At 40.0% G+C, this 20229-nt stretch overlaps 1 protein-coding gene across 4 annotated transcripts in view; it reads right to left on the reverse strand.

Moving 5' to 3' along the window:
• CCNY (cyclin Y) overlaps positions 1 to 20229 on the reverse strand; it is a 120608-nt gene that overhangs the window by 47059 nt on the left and 53320 nt on the right. For 2 of the 4 annotated variants that reach the window (XM_071428656.1, XM_071428657.1), the window contains exon 2: positions 1 to 75. In XM_071428656.1, coding sequence (XP_071284757.1) covers positions 1 to 75 — 75 coding nt within the window. Of the gene's footprint in view, positions 76 to 20229 lie in introns of those variants that run through there. The other 2 variants (XM_071428661.1, XM_071428658.1) reach the window with 2 other exon arrangements.

The raw sequence follows: 20229 nt of genomic DNA on the forward strand, positions 1-20229 counted from the left end.
CATCTGTTTGTGATTTACTGAGAAATATTGTACTGGCCCGTGGATGATCTGATGGGTTGAATTCCATGTTCAAATCTGGAAAGAAAGAACAGCACAAAAACCATTTATGATTATTCAATGGCAGACACAGATCTTCTCATTCTTTTCAGTAACACCAAGTTTACATACTTAAGCAGCTACTGTAAAACAGGATCCATCTTGAGGCCCACTTTTTTATCCTTCTTTGCACAAGTGGTTCTTTTTGGCACATAAATCATTTGCATCAACACAGCTTTGGGATTAGACTTCAGTTCTAAGGGCTGCTTTTGGATTAAAACAGATAAAGTAGCTGGTATACAAGAAGTCAGGAATTTCCCATTTACCATCCCTTTCTTCCTACCATGCCCCAAAGCCACAGCTTGGCACAGGAACACAGCTTGTTGTATGCAATTATTGAAGAATTAAGTACTACAAACAAATGCACAACCCTCTACATATAGACAGGTTTCCAAGATTAGATGTGATTAAAAAAAAGTAGTTATTGATACTGAATGTAAACAAGTAAAATCTAGGCCAGAGTGTTTTATGTGATCAAGATTAGAAAAACATGGCACTTACACAGATTAACACTCTTTGCTGTAAACAATTTAAAAAAAAAACACCAAAAAACCCCCACAACTACAATAAAGAACTCAAAAACCCCCAAAAAACCCAAACTAGTCCTAAAAGATATTTACCAGTTACAAATTCAAATCTATAATACATTATAAAAACTTCTAAGAATGATTTTCCTTATCAACGTTAAACTCAATTCAATTTATTTACCCCAAATTCCACTCTACTACACATCTGCTAAAGCTTACACACCTGTATCCACTGGAAAACATGCTACTAAAATAGTACAGGATTTTTTAGCATTTCCTTGCTCTCCCAGGGTGGCTTTCTCAACCCAAGCTCTCTTACATTGTCTCTATCTCCAAATGTACATTGTCTTGCATTTTAAGCAGGCATTTATGTGAGACTACATAGGAGCACTGATATCTTCTGTGATTATCCCAGCATTTCTACAATTCTCTCATTCCCCTTTCATATCCTTGTGAAAGCTCAGTAAAACTGGAAATTAAGCCCCAGGTCTTAGGAAAAGCAAACAAAGTCATTTTGCTCCAGGGTCAAGTTCTTCTGTCTACAGCTTTCCCTGTAGCTTTTCCTTTCCCCGCTCTCCTTGCCCTTCTATTTAATAATTTACTAGGTCTTACACTTCCCTGCATTTTTCTCCTTACCACACACCTCTTTACAAATGTACCTTCTATTTGTATTTTTCCATTTAATGCTCTCTTGGTTTCCTTTTCACCTCCCTGCACTCTGTAGCCCATGAGATGAGCAGCCTGACATGCTGCTGGAAACCTGAGCACAACTTCTGGAAAATATTTGATCTTTCTACAAGGAAGACCTGAGAATGCAGAAGTGCAACTTCTCAGTTGCAAATGGTCTTCTCATTACTATTATCATTATCATCCATGCCACAAAGGAAAGGGAATCTAGGGATTTCAAGGGAAAGCTATTTTGATTGTCCCAGAAATCACAGACAAGTTTGGAGAATATCCTAAGAATGTCATCTTATGTTAGGAGTTCTGACTTCAAGGGACTATGAACTAGAATGTTTTCATGTTACTCTATGCATCACCTTTAGACATATAGAAGAAAAAAATAATCATCCATTGACACAGACAATGCTGGTATAGACTGTTTTCCATTTCAGGATGGTTTTTCTGTTAAGCTGAATTCAAGATGCTTTTCCTTACATGAAGAGTAATCAGCACTTAAAAACCTAAAATATCAAAAATGCAATATTATCTTTTGTCAACCTCTTCATCTTTCATCAGCACAATACACCACCAGAACAAAAAAAAAAAAAAAGAAAAAAGAGCCCTTTCTTGTTTAAAGCACTACAGATATTTTTTTCTGCAACCATTTCAAAGTACAGAAGTGCAAATTCAGTCAATAAAATAGGATCAGGAACACAAAACTGAATCCAGCTTGCAAAACACAGAAAAAGCACTTCTTTCCTTCAAGCCTAGAAAATCATCTGCTTGAGCAAAAATAACAACCTGGTACAGGCTCACAGTTTGTTTGCAGGGCTGAAAGAAAGAAAAACCAATTGCCACATCTTACAGTCAAGTTGCATCTCCCAAAAATGCCTGTGTTACAAGGTGCTATTTTGCAGAAGCAGTAAACCAACAGAGGACTTAAAAGTCTGTCTGGAAAAAGCATGAACTACCAAAAAGCACGAACTACCAAAAAGCACTGTCTCTTAGATGAACTGTTATTCTTCTGACAGGAGCTGAAAGAAGGCCAGCAAAACCCCATCTCAGCAGCTGCAGAGAACAGTCCAGGGATTTTTAATTATCTTGGCAGAGCCAATGGTCCACAGCCAGGGAGCAACTGCGGCTCCTTCCCACCACTGAACCCCAGAGAGCAGCACACAGCCTCCTCTCTCCACATCCCTTCTCTCACATCCTCCCCAGCAACAGCAACGACCAAACACATCCATCTGTCCTCCTCAAACTGCCTGCACAGAACTCAGAGGAGGAGAACATGGGCATGGGCAAAGGCAAAGCCTGATTTACCTGCACAGCGTGGCAGGAGGGGACAGATGCTGCTGAGAGGGGCTGGCTCCCCACACCCCTCTGATGGACAGCACAGGTCCTGCAGGCAGAAGCAAGCACTGCTTGGTGTGCACCTGCAACTGGGCCAATCCCATTTCCTCCAGGAACAAGGGTTAGGCAAATCCAAGCATCCCACTTGTGGCACCACATCACTCCAGAGCACCACTGCTGGCACCCTGGAGCATTACAATGGATTCACAACATGTAAGATTTCAGTCTCTGGTGGTTCTTAGATGACTTAATTCATTGTGCAACTTGAAAACAAATGTCTTTCTGAATATGACAACAAATCCTGACAGATTTGTCACTACAAAAGGAGAAAGATCAAATGATACACAAATATCTAAAGCTAGTAACTCATCACAAAGGGCATTATCCATAAAAAGGTCAACTCCATCCTACAAAAAACAGGATATTCATATTGCTTTTCCGTTATTACTAGTTCTTTCTTTAGTTATTACTAGTTCTTTCTTTAGTATTTGAAAAGCACCATGAAAACCAGTCATAATAGGAAAGGTTTACCCATTTTGTTACAAAACAGTAAAAGATAAAAAAGAGATTTAAACTCAGACAAGCAATAGTCCACTATTCAGAAAAGAGGAAAATGAGAGCCAGAATTTTAAGTCTCAAAACCTGACCTGCACAAAAATGTTCTTCATTACTCTGCAACTCATCACAGCCTTCAAATGAAAGAATAACAGTGGGTACTTCTTCCAACAGTTATCCAACATTGCAAAATACAAAAAGCCATGGTCTCAGAGATAGTCCAAATCTTACACTGTAGCTTGGTTTTCTGTTAAAAAGAATTGGAATATTTTTCTATATCTTTTCCAAGTTGGTTTTGGTTTTTTTTTTCATTACTAAAGGACTGTTAAATAATGCACATCCTGTAAACACCTCAACAGTCTTGTACCCCATGAAAATTTCAGGGCTTTTGTCTTCTGAAGATTATGAACCAAAGGTTTGTGTCCTTAAATACATGTACACAGGCACATATCTATATCTATAGATTGGCTGATAGTTGCATATCTAAATGAAGCCTAATTTTTGGTTAACCAAGGCAAAGTCAGACTCACACACACTTCAAATAAGATTTGAAGATCACGTGTCTAACAGAATTCACACAATTTTGGAGGATTTGGACAAAACCAGTTACAAACACAGCAAAAATACTTAAGACTGCATTCTCTTATTTGCTTAGCAGCAGCCATATTGACAATTTTTATAATGGCCATTTTGATGCATCACATCAAAATAAAACCACTCTGAGAAAAAAAAGAATAGATAGTGCATATAACTTAATTTAGTACATAACTGTGCTGAAGTTAAAGACAACCTCCAGAAGACCTCAAGAAGATTCATCCTGTACACTATGATCAACTTAATTCCTAAAGCTACAGCAGCTGCATTCAAATATGGCCATAAAAAGAAGAGAACTGTGAAACAGTTTGGCTTCAGACTTGGGCTAAAGCCCAGGCAAGATTTTAAATCTCAAAACAAGATCTTAAAATGCATTACTGAGACCAAAAAAAACCAACTGAACACAGCCTGAGTTTCCACTTTTTAAAGAGCAAAGAGTAAGAATAAAATTTAGATGAGTGTAGAGGTGAGCTACAAGAGTGACAGACTGCTGAAAATGTCTTCAATTCAAAGTCTTGATACTGTAGCTGAAGAAAAAGGAAAACTATGAGGTGTCTGCTTTTCACATAAAACTTGATAACTACTGAATGCTTTCTCCAATCTAGCACACAATAACACAAAAAGAGTGGAAAATGAAAGCAGAAAGAAAGATCTTAATTATGACCTTGGATGATAAAAAAGGGAAGACAATTAGGCAGTGAAGCTCCACACCTAAGGAACATGCACTCAACTTATCTTGATGTTTTCCTTTTTGAGAAGATTGCTTCAGCCAAACATCTTTGGGCTTTAGTCCAGCATGAGTATTTGGGCTCAATTTAAGAATAACTTATGCAAGTTACTTTCTTATGATTCATATGCAGGTCAGATCAGATGATCCCAGGGGCCTCAAGCCTAAGGTCTACGAAATCTTCAGAAATAGCAATATTTAAATTATTAAGCACAAAAGCTCAGCAAATCCCAGTGGCACATCTGTAAACTCTCTAAAACTGCACCAAGCTCTGCTGCAGTTCTTCAGAAAGAGGTACATTTTCAAACTTGTGGTTAGAATATATTATACAAGATAAAAAACCAGTAAAGGATGAGACTAAATCTTTTGTGGCAAAATTTTAACAAAAAAACCCAACTGCTTCTTCACCTCATGAGTCTTACCGTGACAAGAGAGGGCATGACAAGAGAATGAAGGATGGGTGCTGCAGCAACTAACTTCTGAGCAATTCACATCAAAGCTTCTGCGGGACACAAACAGGAAAAACCAACACAGGCGCTGCTTTTCTAACAGTGCACGTGGGCTGCAGCACAGGGTGCAGGTCTGAAAATGTGTTTATTCTGTTAGAAAAATAAGATGCTATTTCCTTCCTTTTGAACAATGAAAGTCAGGTAAGTTTGCACCACCAAAGCTCTGATGCTGGTTTGATAACAGGATAAAGTCCAAGCTAAGTAAACCACTGGTTTCAGTCTTACTCAATTCTGAAATAACCTGGTGAAATCCTTTCCTTCCTTCCCTTTGCCCCTGGGACCAGAGGCTATCACCGCCCTGCACATCCACCAATACCATTTGGGAAAGACAGTGCCCCATACTAATGGCTTATCATATGCTTCATTTTTTAAAATTATTTAAAGGCACTTAAGGTAAGAACAGACCTGTCCAGGGCATGCTGCAGAGGAAATGGAGCTGACCAGACACTACACAAATTACTTCTTTGACATCTTTTCTCCACCCACAGCCTGACACTACAGTGACTGCCTGCAGTGGGTGGGTGGAAAACAACAATAACACCACAAAGGTTCTTATTGAGCCATTACAGGAACGCAATCCATGAGTAATATCTAAGCCCTACACTCTTCCAGGAAGGAAGTGTGTCAGAACAGAAGAGAAACAATCCCCACAGAGGCAAAGGGAAAGGGAAGCACAGGTGACCTGAGCTAAGGGGACAATGTTCACAGGGATGTCCAAGGCAGAGCCTTCCACGTGCCCTGACGTGGGTGGGAACCAGCACAGCTCTGACTCCCCAGCCCATGGCCCACCTCTGCACCAGCAGCACCTGAGGGGAAATTTGTCCAACTGGCAGAAAGAGGGAGGTTGGTGCTCCTGCTCTCACTGTACCAGCCCATAGGAATGAGTTGATGCCATCTCTGGAAAGAGAAACAGAAACTGTACTCTCTAGGCACAGACAGGGAGAGAAGCTTCCCCAACACTGAACCTACAAAAAAATGCTGAAATAAATTCCAAAAGTCTCATTACACCTTTTTCCTTTCTGCTACTTTGTTACTCTAGTGGGCTGCTCTCCTCTATTAACAGCCATTAGCCATGAGAACAAAAATGAAAATATGCCCTTAAACATTATTATGTTATTAGCATTCCCTGAGGAGCTGGTAAGAGTTAAAAGGACACCTCAGCTAAGAGGATCTCCCTCATCTGTCTCTAGTCAAATGAAACTAAAAACAGACTGAAATAGATCAGAGAGCAAAGAAACAAGATGGAAAAGGCTATCTCTCACCATTATTATCCATATTCTTAGATTTTATTTTAAAGCACCATAATTTATGCAAAAGAGATATGATACGACTTAACATGTGGAAAGCCCTATGACTAAATCTAGCAGTAAAGTTTCCATTTGAGATTTCTGTACATCAACGTCTCCAAAATGCGGGATGCACCAAACACTGTGACTAAAATAATTCACTGGGATTAATAAATAAAGTACTGGGGTGCTTTCTGTTCAGAGGTTTACAAAACTTTCAAGCCAAAACAAGACTGAATTGTATAGGCTGATTTCACTGTCCAGTAACTACACCTGCTATTACACTAAAATTTCCAAGATGTGAGATCCATTTCTAGAAGTTTCAGCTCATGTCATTGACACATCACACAATCACAGCACAAAGATTCAGCAGTATCAGACCACAAGATCCAGCAGCAACTTTTTACAATACTTGAATTTTAATCTAAGCAGCAACTGACCTACCACAAATGAAGATGCCTCTCAGCTGCATGCAGTATTCTTGCAAGAAAAAATGTTTGTGATCATGTTCCAGTACACTTTAACACGGATTATTAAAAGAAAAGAAAGTTGGAATTTGGAAGGCTTTCAAGAGCCAATTGGCTGGAAGCATAAACTCCTTCAGGTTTGGCTAGATTGCTGGAAAAACTTGGATGTGATCTTTGCTACCCTGGAGCTATGGCATTCTCTGTCTACCATTCCAAGCAAACAAGGGGCATGACATTTCTCAGCAAGTTCCAATTACATGGTGACTCTGTTCCAGGCTCTGCTCTGATCTCAGTTTTTGAGGGAGGCAGAGAGAGTTCATCAATAAAAGAAACCCTCTGTGGCAAATAATGCTCATTTCTGTACAGTTATGCCTGACCAGTCAGCCAAGTGACAGCCCAGAGCAGTTCTTTTGGGCACAGCTCTATTTATTTTCTCTTCTAGAAGCAAATCACAGACATAACTTTCCACAGGGTGAAACACAAGGTTTGTATCCAGGAGTTTTAGTTTTGTACCACTTATCAGGATTTGCTTTCCCTTACACAGGTGTCTCTCCCAACTAACTAGATACATTTCAAGAGCAAATTAAATGATCTGACATCACATGATACATAAGCCTCTTGTTTAATGTCTCCTTACATTTAGAACATAAGCAATGGCAATAAATACATCTTTTCCCTCTCAAGCTCATCTCATGGAAGTTTTTCAGACATTCCAGTACTGCACTTAGTCGTTTTTGCTTTAACTGTGACCAAAATTAATTTTAGAAAATTTATTGATATGTAAAGATAGAAGAAGACAAGGAAAAAAAAAAACCTACTAATGCAAACACTTGTTCATTGCCTTCCCCACAGAAAAATAGAGAGGAAAAGACTATTTCTCCCCATCTCATGCAGAATTCAGCACGGACTGAAGAGAGCAACAATTCTGTGCTGTTATTAAATTAGGAGCATTCCCCTTATTTAAATACAACTGTCCACTGTAAAAAGTGCTTAAGACAGCACATATGACTGAGCATACATGTATTTCCATCACACTCAAACACTGTTCCTCTGGCTTTTGAGTACAACACAGAATCATTGAATCATAGAATTATTTAGGTTGGAAAAACCTTGAAACATTACCAACCCAGCACTGCCAAGTCCACCACTTGGATGGCCAGCCATGTCCCCAGGTGCCACAAGCACAGTCTTTAAGACCCCTCCAGGGACAGTATTGTCACTGACAGGCTACACGCTTCAATGAAGCTCACAAAGACAGGGCTTCAAATACAGCTGCATCACCTTCAGGCAACCTAAGTTCCATAGCAAAGACCCAAGAGAATAAAAACTCCTTGAATGGCCAAGTCTTAAGATGGAGACATTAAATACTATTTCTTCTTGAAGTTAAAATCATAGAGAAAACCTAAGTAAAAAGTATTCTGAGATTAATACTAATGTGAACACAAATACCAGCTGGAAGAATATATGCTCCTGCTTTGTAAGATTTCTAAGTATGCTTTTGAAGTTAAATTTTTAAAGTCTTTCAGCCTGCACTAATATCCTAGCAATAAATTTGGTCAAGATAAATTTAGACTGGGTAACAGTAGAAATTAGTGATGAAAAGTCAAAAGAGAAATTTAAGTGCAGTACTCAGTCCTTTTTTTCCTTCTTATTGTGCCAAAGAAGAACTGATAGTCAAAACAGAGTTACTTAAAAACCACTGAAATTTATTCAGTTGTTTTAAAAAGTAACTTATATGAACAATGGAATGCAAATATTTAAGCAGCCCTAGAGAACCAAGGACTGAAAGGGGAAAAAAAATGTTCAAAATTTTCAAGTTTTTCCTTTTGCACTGTTCCAAGTCTTTGGAACATGTTTCAAGGTGTGCACACAGCAGAAATTAAAAGACCTATCCCAGTGAGGGTCATTTCCTTCTAGGACCCACACATGAGGATAACTGAGGACATGAAGCAGGCTGGAGTCAGGCTAACAGGTTGACCTTTTCTTCAAGTCTACAGCTCAAAGGAGCACCCAACCGACTGCCCAGGGAGGGTGTGCATGCCCCAGCCCTGGCAGTGTTCAAGGTCAGGCCAGGTCAGGACTTAAGCAAACTGCTCTTGTGCAAGATGTCCCTGCTCATAGCAGGGAGTTGGTTTTGGATGGTCTTTAGGGTCCTTCCCAACTCCGAACACGCCATGATTCTACAGAGACACCACCACTTCCCTGGGCAGCCTGTGCCAATGCCTAACAACGCTCTCAGTCAAGAATTGGTTTTTAATACCCAATCTAAACCTCTCCTGATGCAACTTGAGGCCATTTCTTTTTGTCTTATCACTGTTTGCCTTGGAGAAGAGGCCAATTCCCACGTGGCTACAGCCTCCTTTCAGGCAGTTGCAGGGAGCAATAAGGGTCTTGCCCCGAGTCTCCTTTCCTCCAGGACAAACACCTCCAGCTCCCTCAGCCCCTCACACTTAGATTCTAGTCCTTTCAGAAGCTTCACTGTCCTTTGGACACACTCCAGAAGCTCCGTGTCATGAAGCATGATTCATTTTACATTACCCTAAAACATCTGAAGCGTAAGAAAAATAAAATACAATAACGGAATGCAGAACAATGTCTCTTCTAAAAGGCACTTCTTTAGATCAAAATATCTTGACATAGAAGATCACTTTCTCTTTGCTGGCCTTAGATTTTCAGTCAGATAAGCAAAGTGAAACAACTTCTCAAATATGGCACCTTGAAGACTTTCAGTTTCCTGTTAAAATTAGTAAGAATGGTGAGAAGCACGTGTGTGAGCATGTCCACCTTCCTTCCTGACAGCAGGCCCAAGGCATGCTACAGGATAAAGGACACTGATAACCCTTTAGTTGAAAGCTGTCCTCACAGAAAGCCTCCCACCAGTCTTGTAAAAATAATTACATTCTGGTGGGTTTGTTTGTTTTTTTTTTTAAGAAGAGTTCAACAGAACCTAGCCCAAGAATCACAACTGGGCCCAAAACTTGTTCATATGCATGACTTGCAGAGATATCAAGCAGACACACTGAAATACACACAAACTAACTCCAGAGCTGAGGAAAAACATTCCCTAGGACATTGCAGGTTTTCATGGACAAAAATTCACTCTGAAACAACACTTTCATAATTCTGAGATTGTGCAACATGATTTTTGCAATGAAAAGCTTACACTGGGACAGCAAGTGGAATCCTGCAAGTCCATCTCACACAAGAGCTCCCCATAGCTTCTGACTCCTTGGCACTGAGCACAGAGCAGGTTGCAGCCCAGCAGATATGGGTGGCCTGAGCCAGACCCAGCAGGTGCAGCAGCCTCCCTCAAAGGTCTCAGAACTGCACACAGCCACCTGCCTCAATTCATCTGGGTGAGCACATGGCCATGCACACACAGCTGAAGCCAAGCAAAACTGCTCTAAACACTTGTCACCAAAGGCAAGCAATGTGTGTGGCATTTCAGTTCTGCTGTTAGAATACAAACATGGGGTAAGGCTTGCTCTCATTTTTTCAGGAGCATGGTCCACTCTAAATATTACAAGTAATATAATTAAGAAGACTTCCACAAAACCTTTTTTTCCCCCAGTAATCATATATGATAGAGCTGCCTTCAAGTAATGTAGGCTGGGGAGGGAAACTCCAGTGCCCATTGTACCAGCATCTTGCTTTGCATTCCTGGGCTTTGCTGCACATTGCCCATCACTGCTCATTTGCTCACTGATAACCTTTCCATTTTGTTACTAGACCACACTTGTGGGCACAGCACTCAAGTTCTCAGTTCTGCCTTCTCTCTTACAAACTTTCCTTGATTAAATGCCAGCCAGAGCACACTGGATGTGCTCCTATCCCTGTGCCCACCTTCAGGAACAGAGGCTGGTGTCTCCAAGTGCATTTCTACACAAAGCAGCAGAATGTCACCACCTGAACTGCTCCATCACCCATTTCCAGCAGGACTGATCAACACCTTAACTATTGCCTGCTTTGTCAACATCACTTCTGCTCCACTCAGGCCAATGTGGCAACAAAAGCAACTAAGCCACTGTCCTATTAACCCCAAACTGAAATTTAGGCATTTCTCCAATGTCCCTGTTACACTGAGCACTATAAATGCTTTCTCCCTAACACACTTTCAGTTAACTTATACACCTCTTGAAAATTAATTTATTCTGCCCTGTTATGTTCCCTTCCTAACATAAGGGAACATAAAGCATTGTGAAAGAGCTTTTAAAAAAATAATTAAAAAAACAAAGTTTTTTTTTCACATAAATGTATCAGAAAAAAACTACATTATGACTCAGTTACCATTCATTATGATACCTACTTTACTTGACACAGTATCATTACAGACCTAAACAAATTACACCAGCTGATGCCACACCAAATTAATTCACTTGTTTGAAACAGTATTACCATGCTCTCCCAACAAGAGACATCAAGCCATCCATGCCCCAAGAGAGGCTGGCTGCAAACCCAGCTGCTCTTGCCACAAATTTAACCTAGAGGTTAGCAGCTGGTAAGGGATTTTTGTCACTGAGCCAAACACACAATACCAGTCAGCAGAAGTGTTGGGTTAACCTACAGCAAAGTGAAACAATTTTACTTGAAGACACAGATCAATACAAAGTTAGCAGCATAATCATCATCATTCACAGCTGACATTATGAGTCTGAATCTTAGATTGAAGCATTACCTGCAGCTTTGCACCACAGTCCATGCATTTCACCATTCCTCAAAACATTACTGCCATACAAATCAGTAAAAAAATGCATGACTTAAGAGTCATTATATTCTGCAAACCAGGGCACAGGAGCCTGAGCTGCAGCTCAACTCTACATCTGGAAAAAGGCATCTCATCATACTGATTGAAGCTCTGAGGAGCTCTCACACCAGCCCAGCAGGGTAGGGCAAGTTGACCCTTCCTCATTCCCCTACAGAAATCACTTTTAAAAGTGCCAGTGAAAACAGCATCTTTCCAGGCTCTCTTCTCTTCTTTTGCTTCCCTACTGAGCTGTGTGACCCAAAGTTAAAGTAAGTAGGTAATCTGTGAAATACAAAGAGAAAAATATCGACCCTGGTTTCTCAGAAAATTTAGTGCAAGTGTATTATACTACATTTGCAAAGGTACATTTCTGACCTCAAGGACAGGAGCTGCTTTTTTAATATGCAAAAATATAACTTTCCATCTTTTCTGAGGAGGATATTTGGCAAACTACAATTACAGGCTTTCAATTTTTCTCCTGCAGATTTGTATTCACATGGCAACCAAATCACCAAGCTACCAAGACACAGTGTCAAAATCATACATGCAAATTACCACCTAAAACTGAAAGTCAACTGATATTACAAACCTCTCTCATCAGTGAATCTCTACATCTGTCAATGTATGCAAAAGCCCATCAACCTACCCAGTTAAAGCCCATGCACAGGTGCATTACTCAGCTGAAGGCTCAGTCCCATTGAAGGCTGATGGCAGAACAGGTACCACCCTCATTCCTGAACATGCATCCACTTCAGATGCAGCCATGTCATTATTACCCAGATTCCAAACACTACACCCTCCAAAACCTGAACCCTGCAACTTTCACACTCATGCATTCCATACACCAGGCACACAAAAAAAAACAGAAAGAAGGAAATCGATAATTGAACTCTGGAGAAAAGAGATACAGATCTTTAATTGACATTTAAGTCTTTCAGTTCTTTAATAAAGATCTGCTCTCACAAGAGTCAGCTCAGAGCCATTAAGTGCTGAACTTGAGGAAGCGCCTTACAACAATTGAATATGTTATGAATTGTCACTGTAGGAGCTACCATTTCTCGTGAGATAAAAAGCAGTATATTGATATTTTGTTATTTGCTGGAAATTTATAACAATCTCAAATATTGCCATCTATCTTCATTATGATTTAACATATTACTCTGAACATCCAAATAGCTCTGAACAATGACAGAAAAGTCTTAAATTAAGTCAAAATCCTACAGAAATGCTCTGTCCTGGTCCCAAACATGAAGTTAGTTCTGAGATTATACTGGCTCAATGCCCAGGACTAGTAACACCCAGTCACAGTGCAGCAACTAGTTTCAGATTCAATACCTTACAGCTTTTCAGCTCTTGATAAAAGCCCTGGACCACTGAAAACAGGATAAAAGCCATTTCCTATTTGGTTTTTTTTTTCTCCCCAAGTCAAGCACCATCACGTGTAGTACTCAAGTCTTGAGGCTGACCTGATCAAGTCATGCAGCCATTCTAAACCCAGGAGATAAAACCTTGCAGACCAAACCCAGAACAGGGATTCCTGTGCCATTGGTAAGAAGGGGGAGAGGCACTGTGAAACAGAACTCCAAGGAAAAGCCACAGAGCAAGGTTAAACTATGTGCAGCATGGGCAAAAAAGGTGAAGGGGGTACTGCTACTTCCATTACAGATGAGGAACTGATGTAAAGAAATAAAGGCAATACCCCATTAAAATCCCAGGGCCATTCTGCACTTAGCCCATAGCTCTGTAGAAGTGACTCCAAGCACCAATCTAGGCAGCCAGAAAAAGAAGAGCACCTAGGGCATCACGGGACTATCTTGTTCAAACTTGATAGTTATTTTTGAGATGTTGAACTCAGAGCTAGCCATCCAGTTGCCCCTCAATAAAAAAGTACGCACTTCTAAAAGTGCATCTGTTTAGCAGCTATTTCACAAAAACCTAAAACAAATGTTTGGGATAGAACAGACACATCATACTCTAGACAAACTGACCATTTTCCACTGTCTATACATGGAATCAGTGGTGACAAACTCAGTCTAAATAAAGATGCAGTCAGCTAACGTTGACATAAATTACTCTTTTCTTGGTTATAAACCCAGAGATTTCTGCTTTGACTGAATGACCCAGGACAGGCTGCTCACAGCTCACTGTGAATTATGAACGAAGCTGGACTCTTGGTCTTCACATCCCACTCTCTCTTGATGTCCTCCATATACAATCTTGATTTCACCAACAAATCACACTGGATTCCTACAGACAAGCTCTCCTTCTCTGCACTGACTGATACATTACTTACAGTCCATTCTCAGCACAGGATGAAGCAGGACAGCAATCTTGTTGAAAAACAACATATGGACATATAAAAAATCTGGGAAAGACAGAAGAAATTTCTTAGATTCTGTTTAATCTTGAAAGTTCCAGAATCAGTTTCTCTTCATTAATCTTTTAAGCCTTCCCTCAAAGCCATGAGTATACATTAAGTTTGCTTGTACATCTGGATCCTTTTTTTAGAAAACCTGCTGCCCCAAGAAGCCTTCCAGATTCAGGAGAGGACCAACTAAAATGTCAAGTAATATCATCAAACTATTTGCTCTCTGTCCTCCTTCAGGTGCAGAGACTAACATAGTCAAACCTCCCTTATCTTGCCTGACACATTTAACAACAAACTTACCAGGAAATTAATTAATATATATAAAACAAGGCACTACAGTAACCCAGTCATGCTTCTAACTATTCACATTGACAGTATGTGTTGCTTACTTATTAGGCAGTATCTTATTTCCAGATTAGGGGAACTGTTCCAGCTACAAAGGCTACTGGAAAGATACATCCAAATGTCAGGCCATATGCAATGCAACATTTTTGAACAAACACTTCCTATTATTGCCTACCAGGGAAATGCTAATTCACCGAGTTCAATTCTTCTGAGCCTTTTTTTTTTTTTTGCCTTAAATAAGCTCAATGTGTTCAAATGTTCATGGTCAAATTCAGACCTGTGTTCAACCCACTGGACACACCGAAAGCAGCAACAGTGAATTGCTACCACTGAACAGGTCAAACCACTACACGTGAGCCTAGAACACTGCTTTAAGAGTTGCTATGAGAAAAGAGAATCAGAAAGAATGTAGTAAATCAGAAAAGAGAATACCTAATGCAGCATGCTAATCAGACTGATTTCATCAAGTCTCCTCCAAGACAATCTACTGAGGGAATCTACTGACAGGGAAGAAAAACCACATCATTAGTGATTTGTATAGCTGCCAGGAATGCATCTAGTCACACTACAGATTAAATGTTTAAGCAATTGCTAAGCAGACATGAAATTTTACCAATTCAAAGGCCTATGTCTAATCTGCCAATAAGAAAAATAAAGACAGTGAGCCATTTTACTCAGGACAGCAGCTCCTCATCTCAAATATTATCAGAGATTTTTCCATTAAAATGGGTCAGTTCACATCATAGGAGAGGTTTTACTGGCATGTGTTTTATGTACAGAAGCAGGTACCAAATCCAACTCTGACTGCCCTTTAAAAGTGAAAAAAAATACGATTTCGTACATTCAGGAGTCACTTGAAAAATTAACATGTGATATTTACCTGGAGGTCCTACTCTTCTGAAGAGCCTATCTATAACAATGGTGTCCTGATACTGAACGTATCCAGATAAAAAGTGGGAAAATTGAGCAGGCCTTTGTAATGGAAGGTTACATCTCTCAGACTTTAAGTCCTACCCTTAACAGGATAAAAAATACTTGTATAATGGAGATCTGGCAGATACACAGAATCACAAAACCAATTAGGTTGGAAAATACCTCTGAGGTCATCTAGTCCAAGCCATGACTGACCACCACCATGTCTAGACCACAGCACTGAGTGCCATGTCCATTCTTTCCTTAAATACTGCACCTATCCCTGGGCAGTCCATTACAATGTCTCATCATCCTTTCTGCAAAAATACTCTTTCTAATGTCCAACCTAAAGCTCCTCTGATGCAGCTTAAGACTACCAAAAGGCTTTAACAAGGCCACTTGCTTCTAAAACTCAGAAAGGCCAGGCACAAACCGCAAAAATGATGGGAAAGGAAGCACAGGATGAAATGGTCACTTTTCAACAACTGTTCTCTGTCATTTTTCAACACATTCAAAACCATGAGGTGATTTTAATACAATGGCAAAGTCTGCAGATGACAGGATATAACATCACAAATGGCATCAACTGTGAAAAATAACTTAGTTACTGGTTGACAAAATGGTAGATTTAGCTAAATGCAAAAATTGGGGCAGACAGGAAAAAACATTCCAAATTGCTCTTCAATATTATGAGCTTTGAATATTCCTTCTGAGGAAATGTGCTGTAGGAATTGGGGAAAAAATGCAATCAGATATGGGCATACTCAAATCACACAAAAGGAGGAGGCTCCTCAGCAACATGAATGCTGTGTAACAACTTTCCACGCATGACGGAAGTTCTTCCAGTACCAATGGGTTCAAAAGGGACTAGAGAGGTTCCTAAAAGACAAATTCACTAATATTTGGAAAGTGCATAGTAACAGCTCAGGGAATTCCCAGGGCAGAGCCTTAAGGCAAATATTGTTATGTTCCTGTTTTATTATTCTGCCACTGGCTCACAGAGGAGACAGGCAAGAAGGCCAGGCAGAACTTCAGGCACCAGTCACATGAAATTTTTCCTACATTGCACTCTGATAAACCAGCAAAATCAACATCTTAAATTAAACCAAATAGTTCCTTGATTGTTGAGAGCTACCAAAACATCTAAATTACCTAAACCCAAAGCTGGGAATTTACTAGGCAAGCATGTACTTTTTAAGTAAGGAGCAAAACTGTCACTGCCTTGCAGTTTAACATTAATTAACTTGTCTCCACTGAATTGGACTGCTTGTCCAGCCAGCACCAGATTTATGGCAGCATACGGACTTCCACCCTCAGAGAGCACCTTTGTGCTCTTCATCCTCAGAAGCATCTGTCCTTCTGGAAGTTCTGGAAAGCAGCAGAAAAGGGAAGTACTGCATGTCTTGTACATGAGCTGCAGGAATCAAAACAGTAGTCAGAAGTGAAACAAGTCCAAACCAAATGCTCAGTAAAGGCTCAATTATTGATCTGCTACAGGCCATGTTACTGCCCCAGTTACCTCTGAGGTCAGTGCACTGCCATGCTGCAGATTTTCTGGTTGGAACAATGCTTACGTACCACTTCTCACTAAATACTTGTTCATCCACTGCAAATTGCCTAAGGATCTGGACAAGCCCAAGAGGAATTAATGAACCTTCTTTTGCCTACTGGTATAGGTCTACCCTAAAGCCATAGATTAAACATCTGTAAAACAATGACAAGATTTTCTAAGTTCTGCAGATAAAATTATTTTTGTGTAGAGACAAAGGGAGGCTTTAGGTTTTGGGGTGTTACCCTGTCTATTTTGAGTTGCTTTCTTTTTTCTTCTTGAAAATGGATTAAATGCACAGCATTTTGTAGGCACTTCCATTAAAGAACACAAGAAACAAGATTTCAGATTCCATCTGGGTTATTATCATGTGAAAGCCTACCCAGCAATGGCCAGGGGAGATGCCAAACCACAGGCTAATTCCAGTTAGTATCTAGAAGCCCTTGGTGAACACTTCTACTGATATTTATTTCACGTGTTATTCAATGTACAGCTTATAATGCATCTGTACAACAAAGTGAAGTTTCAACAAAGCTTTGGCTGTATGGAGGGACTGGATCCTGACTTCACCAGGTGCCTACACCAGGCTGCCTGATACACCTAAAGAACAGAACTGCTCAGTGAGACACAGAAACTTTTAACACTCCAGTAAATGCAGATCAAAACTGCTATGTTTTTCCAACATCCCAAGACCCTGGTGAAATAATTTCTGTCAATGTTTTTCAAAATACCACCAGTTCACATTTCTAAAAGCTAGATACAGAAAAATGTTCAATGTAAGGTTTCAAGTCCGACACACATTTTTAAAAAGATGCATGTCAGACTTTGTAAATCATGATCATTGCCTACTAGAAATGGAACATAACAAAACAAAAAATCCTCAAACCCTGATGTTTAAATGTTCCCTCACTGCCTTACAGTGCTGTATTATGATTTGAATGACACAACTGGGCTCTGAGAACCCACATAAGAAAACTCTCTTGTCCAGAAGGCAACAGAGTTGTCTTTCTCTGCCTGCCCCTCATTCACATCTGAGCTCTGAAGAACAATGGCTTGACTGACCAGGCTACTGCCTATGACCAGTCTGGAGCCAATCTATACTTCATCCTTGCCATCCCCTCAAAAAATTCCCTGCTACTTTTGCTGTAATAATGCTGCAAAATTTGGCACCTCACAGCCTCCTTATACAAAATGAGAATTTCAATTTGCTGTTTCTACTTTGTCCTAGCAACACGAAACACACACAATTTGATTATATAATCTCCAGATTATGTGGGAGGGATTTGGAGGCTTGCCTGAAAACTTGCCACTTCTTATGCATTCAAAAGCTCAATAGCATGTTTCTCCAAAGTACACATCCATGTAGGTGAAATGACAATTGACTTCCTTCACCCTGTATCATCAAAAAAGCTACCAAAAAACCAAAGGCCAAAAAGGCAGGAGGGTAAGATTTCAAAAAAAAAAAATACAACACGCATGACATTATACAACAGTCTGAGCTTGGTCCCGCCATGAATAAGAACAATGCAAAGAAAAGGTTAATGGATTTACACCAATTTATACTATGCAATAACTTCAGTGGTTTCAGTCCAAATACCAGCAGATCAGCCACTGTAAAATACAGTCACCAGAACTGAGATTGACGTCACTGTTGCTGGCAGCTTTTTCTGAAATCTGTGGGCCAGCTGAACCTTAGCCTTTTGTCAATAAACACTCAGGCATGTACCATACCAGCAGTCCCAGTGACAAATGTTAGTCAGGTCTTCTGTTCCCTTTATCTATCACTCTTGTGTGTGCCCTGGTCTTCAGGCAAATGACAGTTTTTCAGTTCTCAATAAAGTCAGTATGTTTGCATTGATGGGCTGTGATTTGGAAAAATACCACAGAAGTAGTTATAACATTCAATTTGCAGTCTAAAGAAAAGCTCCAATTATTCTGTTTGAAGACTCACAGAAGAGAAGAAAAGCATAGAAAAGCAACAAGGTTCAACTCCACATTTTTACAGCAGAAGCACTACCAAGCTGAATCTAGCTGAAATGTATCAGCCTTTGAAAAACCATTAGCATCATCTTTGTGTTCTCTTCCTCAGGCTTTAAAACTTGAGGCTGTCTCCAATCTGTATGACTTCAAAAGGAGAAAATTATTTGTCCTCAATATGAGGATATCCTCATATCTGCATACTGAAAAACACTAGATGAATGTTTTCATTTTGACCTTTTTTTACCTTACATTTCTTCTTTAATATATGCAAATGAAACTTCCACAACTGGTCACCAATTTGCTTCCACATAAGTAAGTGGAAAACAGCTGATATTTCTGAAATATTTTTGAGATCTCAGTCACTTTTCACCAACAACGACAAAAGATGCCATAAGTTACTCTGATCAACTGAATATGATAACATATTCTGAAAGTTCACAGTACTTCAGTTCTTCAAAATACCAGGATGACTGAAGAGACAGGAGCAATTTATGAGACATCCATCTCAAAATCCATCTGCCACGTGCCTCATGCTTTAGGCACATACAGTGCTCCAGGCCCACAGGCCATCAGCTACCAGCATTTCCAGTGCTGTCTTTCCTTCAGCACAGCATCAGGAAGGTTGGCATTGCAGTGGAGGCAAAAGGCTGGGAGTCCTGAGTTTCAGGGCAAGCATTCAACTCTGTCATGGATTCGTAATGGTTTGACTGACACTTTCAAGCCTTTCCGAAGAACAGCTGTTTCTTGTTCTAAGAATGCCATTTAGCTTCTCAAGGTTCACACAGCAGTCAGCAAAGCACTGTCTGCACTAAAGCAACACAAGATAATTTCAAATCAATAGCCATGTGCAATGATTCAGAGGAAGAGCTTACACAGAGCTTACAACAAGTCAAATTTTCAGAAGTTGCTACTGAGCTGCCATACCCTGGCATGGTCTGCTCTATCCTTGATTTAGAAAAGAAAGGCTCTGCTCTCTTTAAAGAGCAGACTTTAGTATGTACCCACCAAACTAAGAGGACTGACTAAAACATCCAAACTTGAACCAAATATTTGAAGAACTAATGAGAATTGTTGAAAAGCTTTTCTTAGCTAAGAAAAATGAGTCTGGGGACTGGAGAATACCAAACGAGCCAAGAGGACAGAGCTAGCACAGGCAGGCTGCGGACAAGTTTGAGATGGGGAAGGGGAGAAAATCAGTGCACTTAAAAAAGAATGGTGGATCTTCCTCCTGAGCCAAAGCAGAGTTCCAGAAGTGGAACTAGACCAGAGGATATAGATTTTTGCCTAATCTGTGTCTAATTTATACTAGTAACTAAAAAGCAATGAAGTCTTAAAACAGTTAAAAAGTTTAGGGTGACACATAACACACATGCATGGGGTGTCCCAGAAAATCAGTATGGATGGAGATCTGGTACACTGTTGTATTTAGGTTCCACATATCCTGGAAGTTAGCACAGATCTGAGAGCTGAAGGCACTTGGGGTGTTACCCTGTCTATTTTGTGACAGGGTAACACCAGGCCTAAAACCAGGAAATCTTTCAGATGTGCCAAGAAACA

This window comes from Agelaius tricolor, unplaced genomic scaffold (genome assembly GCF_023055355.1).
Source record: "Agelaius tricolor isolate 1412-34295 unplaced genomic scaffold, bAgeTri1.0.p SCAF_6, whole genome shotgun sequence".
Lineage (NCBI taxonomy): Eukaryota > Metazoa > Chordata > Aves > Passeriformes > Icteridae > Agelaius > Agelaius tricolor.